General features: G+C 36.0%; 1 protein-coding gene across 2 annotated transcripts in view; it reads left to right on the plus strand.

Annotated features, from left to right (window-relative positions):
* LOC107670374 (UPF0606 protein KIAA1549) overlaps nt 1-15,205 on the plus strand; it is a 56,412-nt gene extending 41,207 nt beyond the window's left edge. The window contains exons 12-21 of one of the 2 annotated variants that reach the window (XM_016462951.1): nt 4,134-4,339; nt 5,986-6,122; nt 8,650-8,855; nt 9,036-9,265; nt 9,522-9,666; nt 10,350-10,673; nt 12,092-12,144; nt 12,318-12,463; nt 12,611-12,738; nt 14,104-15,205. In XM_016462951.1, the coding sequence (XP_016318437.1) occupies nt 4,134-4,339; nt 5,986-6,122; nt 8,650-8,855; nt 9,036-9,265; nt 9,522-9,666; nt 10,350-10,673; nt 12,092-12,144; nt 12,318-12,463; nt 12,611-12,738; nt 14,104-14,343 (1,815 nt within the window). In that variant the 3' untranslated portion in view covers nt 14,344-15,205. The remainder of the gene's footprint in view (nt 1-4,133; nt 4,340-5,985; nt 6,123-8,649; nt 8,856-9,035; nt 9,266-9,521; nt 9,667-10,349; nt 10,674-12,091; nt 12,145-12,317; nt 12,464-12,610; nt 12,739-14,103) is intronic. The other variant, XM_016462952.1, reaches the window with a different exon arrangement.
* Nucleotides 15,206-15,601: the final 396 nt, after the last annotated feature.

Raw genomic sequence — 15,601 nt, forward strand, 5'->3', positions numbered from 1 at the left:
GAAGAATGTTGGTAACCAAACAGTTGCTGGTAGCCATTGACTTCAATAGTAGGGAAAAAATACTATGGAAGTCAATGGCTACCGGTAACTGGATACCAATATTATTCCAAATATCTTAATGTGTGTTCCACAGGAAAAAAAGAAATTCATACAAGTTTGGAATAACTTGAGGGTGAGTAAGTGAAGACAAAATTTTCATTTTTGGGTGAACCATCCCTTTAAGTTAATTTCATCCTATTGAATCCTCTTTAAAGCACCACTTCAGCATCATGCTACCCTATCCTTACAGTACAATGTGTTTAGATATCACTAGTCATTCTAAGTCTTGCTACTGCTGTTGTCACTACTATAACCCAACTTGTCATGCACAAGCACATACACTTGCAGAGTCCCAGCAGTAATGACGCCTAATGCTCAGCTGGCTGTTGGGTTAATGCTCAGCAGTGACGTTCTTATCCAGAGCACCACCCGCTGGTCCTCTCAGTCTGAACTCCTTGATTTAACTACGCTCGTATGAGGAGCACATTGTCATTACACACTCCATATGTGCCCTTACCAGCACACTCTCAATCCTAAAGAACAATGACCCTTCTTAGTCCTTCAGTGAGGTTCTCTGGTTTAATCAGTTTAAATTGTTAAATGGCCCGCTTTTCAATTTATTCCACATGCTCTTCTTGGATTTGACACATATGGGATAGTTAGTTAGTAACAAAAAATGCTATTTCTGCTAATTCTGTCTTCATTTATCCACCCTCAAGTCGTTAAAAAAACCTGTATGATTTTCTTTCTTCTGTGGAACACAAAAGAAGATATTTTGATTTTTTTTTTTTTCCCGCCCCAAAATCCAGTGTGGTTTACACCCTAGAGTTCTTCAAGTATTTCTTTTGTGTTTTGCATAAGAAAGTAAGTCATGCAGATTTGCAAATGATGACAGAATTAAAATTTTTATGTGAAATATCCCATATTTTTCTATATATATATATCATATATTTTGCTATTTGCAACACACTAGGGCCAATTTAGAGCTTCTTTCTCTTTCTCTCTCCATCTCTATCTCTATACTTCATTCTTTTTCTAACACGCATCCAATCAAATCTAAACACTCTTCCTCTCCCATGCTTGTGCAGTCCACCTCTTCATTACAGAAATCCATACCATTTATCCAGAGGTCAATGACTCCTGTCAAGAGCAAAGAGCTTGTAGATAGTAGTGACGAGGAAGAAGACGGTGAGGAGGAGGAGGAAGAAGAAGATGATGAGGAGGAAGAGAGGAGAGAGAAGAAGGTAGAGGCTGGTAGAGGAGATGTAGTGTACTATAGACTGTAGAATAGTCCTCCAGTTAGTCCCCACACAGAAAAGTACGAGATTCCTCTTCCTCTTTGACCTTCAGTGGTCTGAGGAGTGCTGTCACAGTACCAGTCACTGTCAGCGTCGTCTTTTTGGACCATTTTGTAGTTCTCTTTGGACCGTGTTGACATGAGAATGCTCACCAAAGCTGCATTTATTTGATACAGTAAGAACAGTAGTATTGTGAAATAATATTACAGTTTGAAATAACTGTTTTCCATTTAAATACATTTAAAATGTAATTTATTCCTGTGATGGCAAAGCTGAATTTTTAGCATCATTACTCTAGTCTTCAGCGTCACACAGTCTTTCAGAAATCATTCTAATATGCTGATTTGGTGCTCAAGAAATATTTCTTAATATTATCATTGGTAAAACAGATGTGCTAATTCTTTAATGAACACAAACTTCACAAGAACAGTATTTAATTTAATTTGATTTTTTTTTGTAACATTATAAATGTCTTTACTGTCACTTTAGATTAATTCAGTGTGTCTTTGCTGAAATTAATATTTGTTTTTTTTTGTTTGTTTTTTTTTTTAAGTACTGACTCCAAACTTTTGAATGGTTCTTTAGTTAATTATCAGTTGTTTGCTGCCTCCTTAAGTACGACGAATCATAGCATTCATAGTCATAGTCATACTAATCATAGTATGATTCCCATTCCTAAATGTGTTTGTAGTACCATCAAAAATAGTGTGTGAAAACAGTTAATATCAACATGTCAGTCATCTGCTGGAATCTGACTTGACGGGAACGCAAGCAACTTTTTATTATCACCCTCATCCAAATCAGAAACCTGTCAGAAGCATAAGGAAAAAAGAAAGTATTGAGGAAGAAGAGGAGGAAGAAGAAGAGGAGGAGGAGGAGGAGAAAGAAGAAAAGGCCAAAGAAAAACCCAAGAAAGCTATAAAGAAGCCTTTGTCGTACAGTATGAGAAGGCCAGAGGTATCTGTACAGTACAGTATGGATAGCAGTGCAGTGATGTATTTTCTAGAATGCAGCAGTTTGTCCTAGATATAGTATTTGTAATTGCTGTTAATCTCCCTTTGTGACAATGATAACGAGCAATTGGGGGAAAAAACATGTTATCTCAACAACAGATGCATGTATTTGAATGTGTCAATAATAATCTCTGTCTCTGGCCATTTGGTCTAAGCATGTACCGCTTTGACTGTGTTGTGGCCTAGATTTGGTTACAGCAGCAATACAGGCAAACAGAAACGAGATAAGAGCTTTCTTTATCACAAACAGAATTTGTCCAAACGGCTTAATTTGCATTTGAAAGGGAATGTGATGGGAAACAGAAATAGACGTACTCCCAGAAGATGTGCATATTTCAGTGTATCCGTCTCTATTGTGCTGGTACACACGACACAAAAGAACCCAGCTTTTGCATTTTTCATAAATGTCTGTTTTCTGGCAATATATGAAACATAGAATTAAATCTGATCCGCTGTGAAACCTCTGCACAGTTTGTTTGATCTGGAAAATTATAAAACAAACATCGGTGATTCATCAGCATTAAAGAAACCGTTCACCCAAAAATGAAAATTCTGTCATCATTTATTGACCCTCAAGTCTATACTATTTTTGTTTTTCTTTGAACACAAAAAAAGAGAGGTTTTTTTTCCCCACAATGTCCAGGCTTTTCTTTTCCAAACAAAGAACGTGGATGGTGGCTTATGTTAACTCCTACGTATCATAAAAGTAGCCTTCTGATGTCTTTGTGTGATGAACAGACAGAAATGATTTATTAATCTTCCCCTGCATTTGGGATTTTAACTGTTGCGCCTAGTTAATTGAGTCAGACTGAATTACTGAAACAACCAATTCATCTGAAAGATTCATCTCAAATCTGAATCCGACATCATTACTTCTCTCGTGAATGCACCAAGGAGAGCAATGTCAAGATTTTCAATTAATTAAGACTTGATTTTCAGTCTGTGTGTCACATACAGTTATCATCTGGGTTCAGACAACTAGGAACATAGTACTTGAGTCATATAAACCACTTTTGCTATGCTGTTTTTTCTTTTGTTTTGTTTTGATCATTTTTGATCCAGTTCTCATTCACTTTTATTACACTGAAAAAAAAGTGGCCAGGATATTCTTCAAAAAAAATAAACTTTTTGTTTTACACAAAAGAAAGTCAGTCATACAGGCTTGAAATGGCATGAAGGTTTTGTTTTTTTTTTGATGAATTTTCATTTTGGGTGGACTGTACCTTTAAATCTATTTCTTTAAGTCTTCACTGGATTTCTTTGGCTGCTGCTAGCCTTTGAAAAAGCCAGTGAGAATTAGCTTTCTCTGCTGTTGTGTTTGTTTGGTTCATTTAATCTTTCATAGTGCAGCAGACAGACAGGCTATTACAGCCCGTCTAGCTGGTCTGGCCCGCGGTCAGTCTGCTGACCTCTAATCAAGTGCATCCATTTTCAATGCTCACTCTTCTCAGTGTCTCTTTGAGAGTCAGTTACTGTCCTCTTGCTCAATTTATTCTTATGACACTGTGTCAATCTGTGGATTATAGAAATTCATATTCTGTCTTTATGCCTCGTGTAGATGCGCTTTGACATTGACATCTCTTAAGACGGCTGGACTAAAGCCTGACCTGATTCTGTCTAGTGTTTGTGAGCAGATTTAAATAAACATTTAGTCATTTAACTTTCATCCCTCACTCCCCTTTGCAGTCCCTCCGTTTCCTTCACAAACATCGCTCTGCTTTAATTTTGATTCTCCAAATTGAAGGTTCTAACGTTTTCCTCTCTCTGGGGTGGTGGTCTTTAGCTGCAGGTGCCCAGCGTGAAGGGTTTTGACTTTGCCAAGCTGCACATGGGCCAGCACAGTAAGGATGATCTCCTGGTCATCCAGGAGCCGTTGCCACTTCCTGTGGCCGCCAAGGAACAGAGTCCAGCTGAGAACGCAGAGGTGCCCACACCAAAGTCCAAAGCCTCCTCCAAAGCTTCCCGCAATGGCCAGCGGCGCAGGGGCCAGTATGTCTGATAAATGTTTCTTTGATATTCAAGATCAAACATTTTACACAGAGTTTTTGGTAACAATTTACAATGAGGTTCCATTTGTTCAACCTCATTAATTGACTACATTAGTTAAAATGAACAATGAACACTACATTTACAGCATTTTTCATTTTTGGTTGATTTCATTTGTTATACATTTTTTTAAATCAACAGTTATATTTGTTAACATTAGTTAACTACATTTAGTTAAAATGACCTAACAATGAACAATATACTGTACATCTACAGCATTTATTCATCTTACTTGTTTTTTATTTCTTTCACTTTCTTTCAATTCATTTTTTAAAATCAAGTTAATCAAGTTAACATTAGTTAACTACATGAGTAAACATGAACTAACAATGAGCAATGCATATACAGTATTTATTGATCTATTGGTTTATTATTGATTTATTGAAGTTAATTTCATTGAATTTACAAGTGCATTTTTAAAATCATTTAATCATTTGTTTAGTTAATATTTAGTTAATGCACTATGAACGCAAACAATGAAAATTGTATTTTTATTAACTAACACATTAACAAATGTTAATTAATGCTCTAAGATAAAGTATTGCTCATTGTTAGTTCATGTTCACTAATAAATTAACTGAAGGTACCCTGTTGTAAGGTTTTACCTGTTTTAAAACACAAACTAGTATCAAAAAATCCACCTAAAATAACAAAGTGGTTCTGTTTTGCATTTCGCTGCAGTAACTTCATATTAAAATAACTTGTTAATTTATTTAAAGGCAGGAATGTAGCTAAGAGTGAGGTGACTGCTGATCAATAGAAAGCTTTTTAAAAGGATTACATCTCGCACTCTAATCAATAGAAGGGTCTTAGGGATGAAATTACCGCATGATCTCATGTCTAAATATTACAAGTACCTGAAACCTTGTTACAAATAGACAGAAGATATGTAATTCTTATATATTCTTTACTGCTTAAATGGAATAATCCATATTTCTGGACTGTATTTAAAATAAAGATGTAAATACAGATTGAAAATAAAATAAAACAAAAATAAATCAATAAATAATTCAATTTTTTTTTGTGTACGTGCATTAGTAACACATACCAACTAGTCTAAGCTTAAATAACTAGTCAGAGATAAATAAATTCCTAGTAATTAAGATAGTTAGTAAGTCAAAAAGCTGTTGACTAAAAGGTTAGTGAATAGGTAATGGACTCATGACCAAGTCATGAACCTTTGTGTGGTCGCATTAGATCTGAAAGTGCTGTTTAGAAGCATGACAGGTTTAGGTCATCGTCCTCTTGCTTTTACCCTGGAGACCCTTGCCTCATCAAAACTGGATGAAGGGTAAATATTGTCTATCAGGATGAGGATGTCATGATTCTGAGGAGTTTGCTCATGTTTGTCTTGAATTAGATCCAAGGACTATGCAAAGTTAAAAGGAGCATAAATGCATAAATTAATGTATAGTAATTGCATTGAATTGCGTTCATTGTTTTCCCACATTGTTTTGAAACATGCCGTCTTTACAATGTCATCAAAAGCACATTTTGGTGATATGATTTGGATGGAATAAGGGCAAAAGCATAATGTTTTCATAGCATGCTTTAAATTTAAAATATTTGATGTTGTGTCTTTTGCTTAGGATTTCTCCATCCGAGGGCGACTCCATAGGCAGTGATCCACCCAGCGACAGAGGATCACCTGAGGAGGGCATTAGACCCGCGGGTCTGCCCATCGATCTAAAGCAACCACATAAACCAGCCATCAGTGGATTAAATGGTAAGTTTGCAAACATTTTGACTGGTGATACAGTCATATATTGATATTGCAATTATTTTTCTCATACTATTGAATTGCAGAGAGATTGAATCTGGTCCCATGTATTTGACACATTTGCAATTGTGTGCTACCTAATTGTGATATGACAGATCCTGACATGTACCACAGTATGCATGACATCATGAAATTGTTAATATATCCCATGGAGGACTGGGAGTGCTACAAATAATGAATCTACTTATTAGTTAATAATAATAATAATAATATAAATATCATTTTTATGAGGTAGACGTTTAGAATTTTTTACTTAAATGTCGTCTTATAACTTAAGAAATTAAATTCATGTTTAAAAATATAGTTAAATGTAACAATAAAAGTGTTTTATTGTTTGCTAAAACTGTTACAAATATTTTTTGTTAATTGAAATAAAGCTGAAGCAAAATCAAATGTAAATATTAGATGAAAACCTTCAAATTAGAGTTTAAAGTATTGAAGTACTAACATGAAAATTAATTAAAGCTAAATAGAAATATTTGTAAACGTTGATAAAAATAGCAAAAGCACATAACAAATGACTAAAACTAAACTTAAAATGGAAAAAGATGTACAAATAAAAGCTACTTTATAATACTATTATAATATATAAATAATACTTAACATTGCAATAAAATAAATCATTTTTAAATGTAACTTTTACATTTAATGACTAAAATGCTTTTCTTAATCCATTTTTACATTTATTTTTACCTAACAAAATGTAAAATTTAACAGTTTACGTGTGGGGGCAACCAATTAAATTTTGAATGAATATTAAGACAAGCCCCTTTTGTTTTGTTTTGTTTTTTGTTTGTTGACTGCCAAGACAGGCAAATGATTCCTTGGTTTTATTAAGTGGCAGTCCTACTCCTCCATAATAGCCAGTGGAAGAAGAACATGTGATGTAAGATGGACAGAAAGGGGAAAGTAATAAAACCTGTCTTTCAGCTGAAGATTTGTGGCTCTTCCTCTTGATTTCCTCTCTAGTCAGCCCAGCCCCATTCATCCTCCCTCCTTTGTGAAGAATGACTAACCTTTGTCTTTACTCTTGGCTGCTTGGGGTTTTTTTTTCCACTCTCTTTGCCTTTATCTCTCTCTGTGTGTGTTCCTTTCTTGTCAAACAGTGCCTGTGGCGATGACCCTCTCTCAACACTCATTTCTGCTTTACCAGACTAAATAGGCTACAGTGTGACTAGCCAAGAAATGACATGGAATTCAGTCGTAGCACCTCACATTCTCTCTCCCTGTCTGATGGCTGTTCCCTTTTAACGCCCTTCCCTTTCGGAAAATCCTTTTCATCCTCCTCTTCTCAAGATTACATTCCAGTGATAACAGTGTTTTCAAAGACAAAATACTGTCTTACCCAGTATTCCACTCAAACATGCTTTTACATATAACTTATGCTATATTCCATCTCAATCTCTATTACATCAGCCATCATTTAACTTTTCTCTCTCTCTTTTACACTCCCTCCATCCATTCATCCATGTGTTACTGGCTCACAGGGAAGAATAATAGAATTGGTAAGAGTGGTGCTAATTTGTACAGTCGCATTAGATTTCATAGTTCTTATTTTTCATGGGCATATTTTTCTTGAACGTCATCCTGCTGCATTTTTTTAAACAATGTATCATCCTCCCAGCCTTGAGGTCTTTCACATTTTATTTAAAATGAGTCTCTTTAGAATCAGTAAGACGCTGCCCCCATCTGGTCTAAAATGATACTCAAGAAGATTTTCTGATTGATTACTGTACATGCCTGCTTTGTTAGTTGTGGGCACATATGAGGCTGGCTTTAGTTTGACCGTGTAGAACGCATATGTTTATGAATTGTTTAATATATATGTGTGTGCAAAAATAATATACAGTGGCCTCAAAACATACGTGACAGCGTCATGTATGAATTTCATTGCATTATTTAAAAAACCTTATTATTTAAAAAATACGTTATTGGATGATGATTGATAAAAATTAATAACAAACAAAATTTTCAATTAAAATATTTCTGAAAAATGTGTAATTATTTGTAGATGCCAGTATTTTTTTTTTGTCTGTGCAATGAAATTAATACATTTTATTTTCCCAACTACTTTCGGGACCATTTTACAAAAATTTTACAAATAATACTAAACAATAGAAATATAATCATACTGTGTATCACATAGTCCCTTATGCTCACCAAGGCAGTAGTATTTTGAAATATTATGAACCATTTTTAATTTTAATAAATTTGAACATGTAATTTATTTCTGTGATGGCAAAGCTGAATTTTCACCAGCCATTACTTCAGTCTTCAGTGTCACGTGATCCTTTAGAAATCATTCTAGTATTGTGATTTGGTGCTCAATCAGTTTTCAATGTTGAAAAAAGTTAATGCATCCTTGCTGAATAAAAATATTCATTTCCTTCAAAAAAAAAATTACTGACCCCAAGCTTCTGAATGGCCAGTTGCACATGTGAAGTCTGACACTCTGTTATATTTGTCCCTGTAGGTCCACCCCCAATGAATGGCATGGATGAGCCCTTATCTTCAGCCTCCATTTTTGAGCATGTGGACCGAATGTCCCGCCCAACTGACGGCCCTAAACGCCCTCCTAATAAAATCCAGCTCATCGCCATGCAGCCGATGCCAGCCCTGCCCTTAGCCAGCCTTACAGCCAATGACAGAGCAGCAGAGAACGCCAAGCTCAACAAAGAGGTATCCTTCACCACATCTAATCCACATTCATTTCATATGGCTTCTCCTTAGGGACCCATTCCAAACTTCAAGGTCCCTATGATCATGAATTTGATTCACAGTGTCTAAAAGCTCAATCACCAATAATCAATATGTGCTTCTCATTGACTCCAAGATCATTGACTTTTCTTTCTCCTCCAGATCCAGGTGGCTTTAAGGCACAAGTCTGAGATCGAGCACCATCGCAATAAGATCCGCCTGAGGGCCAAAAGGAAAGGACATTACGACTTCCCCGCTATGGATGATCTTATCGATGGTCTTGGCGACCCCAAAGAGCAGGACCGAATCTGCCAGAGAGCCCAGATGCAGATTGACAAGATACTTGATCCAGATATTCACATGCCCTCACTGTACACCGAGCCCAAGAAAAGGTACAAAGGGTCTGCAACTGATAATTAGACCAGTCCAGAACACAGAATTAAGGCCTGTTCTGACCAATTCTGTATTTTCTATACAAAATCATGCCCACATGCAAAAATGTATCTCTATGATCCTCTTAAATATCATACTGTGATGTTCTAGAACTGTTCCATGGGGGCAAAAAACTATGGATCAAGAAAGGTTTCATGTAACTTGAACATTTAAAGCCCAAATGCTCACTCAAAAGTGTTTGTGTGTGTTTTGCAGTAACAGAGGGAAGCGTTCTCCTAAACCGAGAAGGAAACAACAGATGAACGGTGATCTGACAGATGCTGACCGAGATAGACTCATAACGACGGACAGCGATGGGACATATAGGAAATACCCAGGAGTCAATAACATTGCATATGTGGTCAGTGTCCTGAAGAGAACTGTATATTTTTCTCTCTCACTACACTGTACTTCTGCATGTGACTGTGTAATCAACTCCATGCTGTTTCTTCCCATTCTTTCCATATATTTGTAATTCAAAACATTTTGTAATCAGCTCCATGTAGTGAATTAGCAGGTGCAAATTTCCTACATTTTTGAGAACATACTGAATAATTTTTGGTTGGATTTAATTTAGCTTATTTAAAGGTTTTTATACTACCATTCAAAAGTTTGAGGTCAATCAGATGTTTTTTTTTTCTTCAAGAAATGTATTTTATTCAGCAAGGATGCTTTAATTTGATCAAAAGTGACAGTATGGATTTACAGAAGATTTCTATTTCAAATAAATGCTTTTTTAGGTATAGGATTTTCAACATTGATAATAAAAAAATATATATTTCTTCAGACATTAAATCAGCATATTAGAAGGATTTCTGAAAGATCATGTGACACTAAAGACTGGTGAAAATTCAGCTTTGCCAGCACAGGAATAAATTACATTTTAAAATATATGTAGGTAGAAACCAGTTATCTAAAATTTTAATATTTCATAAACTTACTGTCTTGTAATCTTAATATAATCTTAATATTTCATATCTTACTAAATTTTTGAACAAGTAAATCCAGCCTTATCGAGCATATATATTTGTTTATATTTTGCAGTCGGACCCAGACCAGGGTCCCGAGCACCATAGCCCATCCCCGACGGATGACGTGTTCCACAGTCCGATTTCTCCTCCTGGCCACCCTCCTCCACCACCCCCCTACCTGCCTCCTCAGCCATCTATAGAGGAGGCCCGGCAGCAAATGCACTCTCTACTGGACGATGCCTTTGCCCTCGTATCACCTTCGTCTCAGGGCAGCACAGCTGGCATCACTCTGCCTGGGGTTGGGCTTAACCCTGGACCCCCACCTGCCTTGAGCCCACCATCCCGTGGCCCGCGGCCTTGGGGCCCAGGATACCTGCCCTTGAATCCCTACACAGGGGTGAGAACAATCTGCTGTGCTTGGGTATAGAGATTTGAACAAACTGTTAATGCTAAGCATTTGGCTCATAAATCGTTCTGTGCAGTTGTAAATGATACCTCAAATTGTGTGGTTTGTTAAGGAGAGATGTTATTATTTTCTAAGCGATTAGACGTTTGATTTTCTTTGTCTTGAGAACACATCCTGTCTGAGAATCCACTAGATGATCCACATTCATGTGATTTAAAAAGCACATGATGAAGGCTGATGTATTACTGTTTTCTTTATACAGTCCATTACTTAAATGATTTCCGCTAAATATTCAGTCAAACTAGACGTCACGCTCCATTCACTTCCATTCAGACCGGAGACGCATGCATATGTGAAGAAGCTTCATCTTCTGTTGCTTATCAAGTGGCTTCACAGTATTATAATTTACATTATGAATAGTAATTTTGCTGCAGATTACTCAAAACAGTGTTATTAAATTATTGGTGTTTTTAACTTAAAGTTACCAAAGGATGTGTAGGACAGCAAAGGTAATCTAAAAATACCAGAAATGAAGATTCACAATTACTGTCTATATGATTAATAAAAAAAAAAAATCTATAATATTGGCTGGTAACCATTATGGGTCCATCACAACTCAAAGCTCAGTTAAGCTGCAAAAATGGGACATTTAGAAATGCAAAGGGAATTGACATCACAACCATGAGCATATTAATATATGACCGTCCATATTTACATATCAATGTTTAAGCATGCATAAAGCATGTATAAATCCATTTTTTCAATCCAGAGATGCAGTGACTAAGTGCACTTGTGATTTCTGGTTATGGTGGTTTGATTCAATCAGTTGATTTGTTGATTTCATTATAAATGTGTTTTGATGTGTGTTAAACCGTGCTAGAGTGATTTTAAGCAAACTGGATGCACTGGAATCACATCAGAGGAAGACAGACTTGGGGTTTTCCACAGATTGAGAATAAACTACCCAGAATGGAAGCCTCATCTGTCAACACTGTCATGAATGAAGTATTTCTGTCAGATTGAGGCTTTTTTCACGGAAGGGAAAAAGGGGATTGCAAAGGCCAACCGAGGCAAAATATGAACTGTCTAATAACTCAAAGGTTGATTTAAGAATCAAGATGGAGCATGGAATGGTCCATCGCTGTCCATGCCATTTTATGGAAACGCTGTCCTTAAAATGGCATTCCCAACTCGGCTATTTAAAATCTTTTCTGTTTTCTGGGTCACAGGGTTTATTTAGGCTGATAGATAGAGAAGCTTTGGTTGTGGTGGTGCACACAGCTGCTAATGTGTGTTTCAGACTTAGCAATGTATTACATTAAGCCTTTTATGCATTAAAGTGCAATGGATGTGCCAAGAATTATCAACATGTTTTAAGCTCAACGACAGCATGTTTGTATTTCTTTCAGAGATATGCTGAATTAGGTCTGCCACCTTCCAGTGTGCAAGGTTTACCACATAGGTGAGTATATCGAGTCTGATCAGGAAGTTTTGTGTGATCTTCAGGAACTGTGAGCGATGCTGCCAATCATATTTCAACCTTCACTTGTAGTGTAGACAGCTTAAATGAATGTAATGGGAGAGTACAGTGTGGTTTGCTAATAGCTGGAGTCTGACGTCTTTGTATCTCAACAGACAGGGTTTAGGGTCTGGCTACATCCCGTCAGGAGAGGCCCTTCCTGTTGAACAGCTACAGCCGGAGTCACTTTATGTTGGTCGAGGGGGAAACACAGATGAGTTGCCCTCTTCCACCAGGCCACGACCTGTAGGTGGAACTACAGGTATGAGCTTAAAGATTTTACTAGAAATAAAGTGCTGATATCAAATGAGCGAGTTTTGTTATATGTCACAATAAAAAGTATAGTAGTGTATATGCAATATGATGCGATATAAAGTATACTTTATGCAGCATACATGTTGGTTCACAGGTGCCCAGCTACATCATTTAGCCCATGTTGGTCTGACAGGTAGTGTAGGTGACGGCCGGCAGCCTGGCGGGTTAAGCTGGAGCCCGTATCATGAGGACGACAACAAGCTTGCTAACAACAGGGAGCCTGTAAGTCTGAAATACTCTCTTACTTAGATTTCAAACGAACAAATAACTCTTTTGAAATATGTGTTTAGACTCATATATTGTAAACATATAAAGCTCCATCCTCAGTCCATATAGAATATTTATTGAAATTAAGCAGCAAAATTCAAACTTTTAGAAATGTAAAAAGTATGAACATAACAATCATAAGAACATTCTGATGGTCATAATCAGTTTTACCACTTATTACACAGCTACTTACCAAATAAATAGATGTAGAAATTTAACAGTGATTTTTTTTTTTTATTAGCTATATACTGTCTCAAAACCAGGGATTTCCTTTTTTTTTTTTTATAGTCGCATGACATGCATGTAAACAGTGTTTTAACTTATTTTCAAATTATTTATTTAAATTAATTATTTAATAGCTTTCCATCAACTCACGAACCCCCAGTTTGGAAAACCCTTCTATATACTATATACTATCTATAAAATATAAATGTCCATGACAACATAGGAACAAAATAATTTAAAAAAACTGTAAAATTATTGCAATTTTAATTAACATTATATATTAATTATTATTATAAATAGTGGCTTTTATCTGTTATTAGGCTGAAAATAAAGTTGAGCATCTCTAGGAAAAAAAGCCTTTATTGTGAGGATGAACGTAACCTGACATGACAACTGTAAATAATAAAAGGTGCACCATTCCATGCTACTTATATACATACATTATTATATATATTTTTAAAAATGGTATATAAAAATCAACTTGAACTAAAATAAAACTATAACAGTCAAGCAATTATAAAATGCAAAGCTGAAAAATATATCATGCATGGCCTTTTTGGTGAAAGAAATGTTGTCAAACACTATAAGCAGGCTTCAGGGGGGAAAATAAAATAAAATTATACATAGTGTAGAATATGTCCTCTTCAAACTCTTACTTCCATAGCTATTCTCACTCTTTTCTGCCTCCGTAAGAGGCTTCTTCGGTAACACATTAGGGATTAGGGAACACTACTCACTATTAACCAGCTGCTTATTAGCATGCATATTACTAGCATTTTGGCTGTTTATTAGCACACATTAATACCTTATTCTGTATGACCATATTTTAGATCCCATAACCCTGTCCCATACTACTACAACAACTACTTTACTTACTATCAATAAGCAGCAAATTAGGAGGTAACAGAGGTTAAACCTTTAGTTAATAGTGAATATGTGTTCCCTAATCTAAAGTGTTACCACTTTTTCTAAATTTACTCTTTACTGTACTCTTTAAACTAACTTTACTAAACTCTTTAAGCTTTTTTAAAAATCTTCTTTCTCTCAACTCTGCCTTCTGTGCTTCTTTCCTTCCTTCCTTCATTTTTTGTTTAGGTTCTTGGCTCTCTTGACTACACTTCCATCTCTGTATTCCAGACCTCCAGGAATGGTCTGAAGGAGCCATCTGCCACTCCTGATCACCTGGACTCTCTCGGCCTTGGCTACGCTCCCTCCGCTCCCCCCGAGGAGCCTTCCCCTCCCAACCACTCTTCCGCCTCACTCATCAAAGCCATCCGAGAGGAACTGATGCGCCTCTCCCAGAAACAGGCAGCGGTACCCAGCTACCACAGCTGAGACCTGCCCCCTCAAGCACCATCAGGCAAAAGCTGCACTACACTGCACTGTACTTCCCATGGAAGTGGCTTTTTTGAGAGGACAATGACTGTATGTCATGTAGCCTCTGCTGCCTCCCGGTGGCAGAGAGCATTAGGACAGAAAGAGTAGACGATTATCCTTTATTCCCAAATTCCTCAAGTTGTTCTAAACATAAGCGCCATCCTGAGACTGAAGAACAATGTTTTTTACCTTCTTTACAGGCGACTGTATAATTTGGTAGCAACTGCTCTATACGACAACAAAGCTAAAATATGGCTGCCACACATTCCTTTGGTTTTCTGTTAGAGGTGTGCGTGTTTTTCACATTGTGTTGTTTCTTTGCTGTGTACACTGCCTTCACTTTTGAATAATTTTATACCTTGCACTGACTCTTGTAGATTCTCATCACTGAAAATTGAACTGCTTTTGATACCTTAAATTAATCTCTCTGATCTACAAAAAATTTTTTTTTCTCAGTGCATCTTCCCATTCTCTCATGGTGCTGACTCTTTTATATCTGTTTAAGGCCATTAAGCACACATTGCCTTCATAATACAGTATTGAACCCTATACAGTTTTGTTTTATACTTTAGGGTCCAGTAATAGTATTTGAAGTAGTGATGTTTTCCACCTTCATATGCCTTTATTTGGTTTGGCATGTACACAGGAGAGCTGAACATGCAGCTGTTATTATCTCCAATGCATTGGAGGACACTGTGTTAACATTAAAGAAATGTTCCAGGTTCAGTACAACTTGAGAGATTGTAAACAAATAAAAATGCGTTTTTAGTAATGTACTTACAATACAATAATGGACTGGTGGTCCATGAAGGATTCCAAGTTTCCCAAAGTTGATTGGCTGATTTAAAAGAAAAGAAATAAATACAATTATTACATAAGTTAAATAATATTAATTAAATAACAAAATGATTATAATTGACAAAATTATATATATACATACATACATACATTAATTCAGTTAAAATAACTTCAGAACTTCAAAAGTTTGAGGCTGGATTTTTTTTTTTTTTTTTCCAAAAGAAGTCTTTTAAGCTCACCAAGGCTGCATTTATTTAATCGAAAATACAGAAAACGAGTATTATTATCAAATATTATTAGACTACAATTTAAAATAATGGTTTTCTAACTGTTGTGCTGCTTAATATTTTTGTGGAACATTTTTTTCAGGATTCTTTGTTGAATAGAAAGTTCAAAAGAACAGAAATTATTTGAAATG

Source organism: Sinocyclocheilus anshuiensis, unplaced genomic scaffold (assembly GCF_001515605.1).
Source record: "Sinocyclocheilus anshuiensis isolate Anshui unplaced genomic scaffold, SAMN03320099.WGS_v1.1 scaffold949, whole genome shotgun sequence".
Lineage (NCBI taxonomy): Eukaryota > Metazoa > Chordata > Actinopteri > Cypriniformes > Cyprinidae > Sinocyclocheilus > Sinocyclocheilus anshuiensis.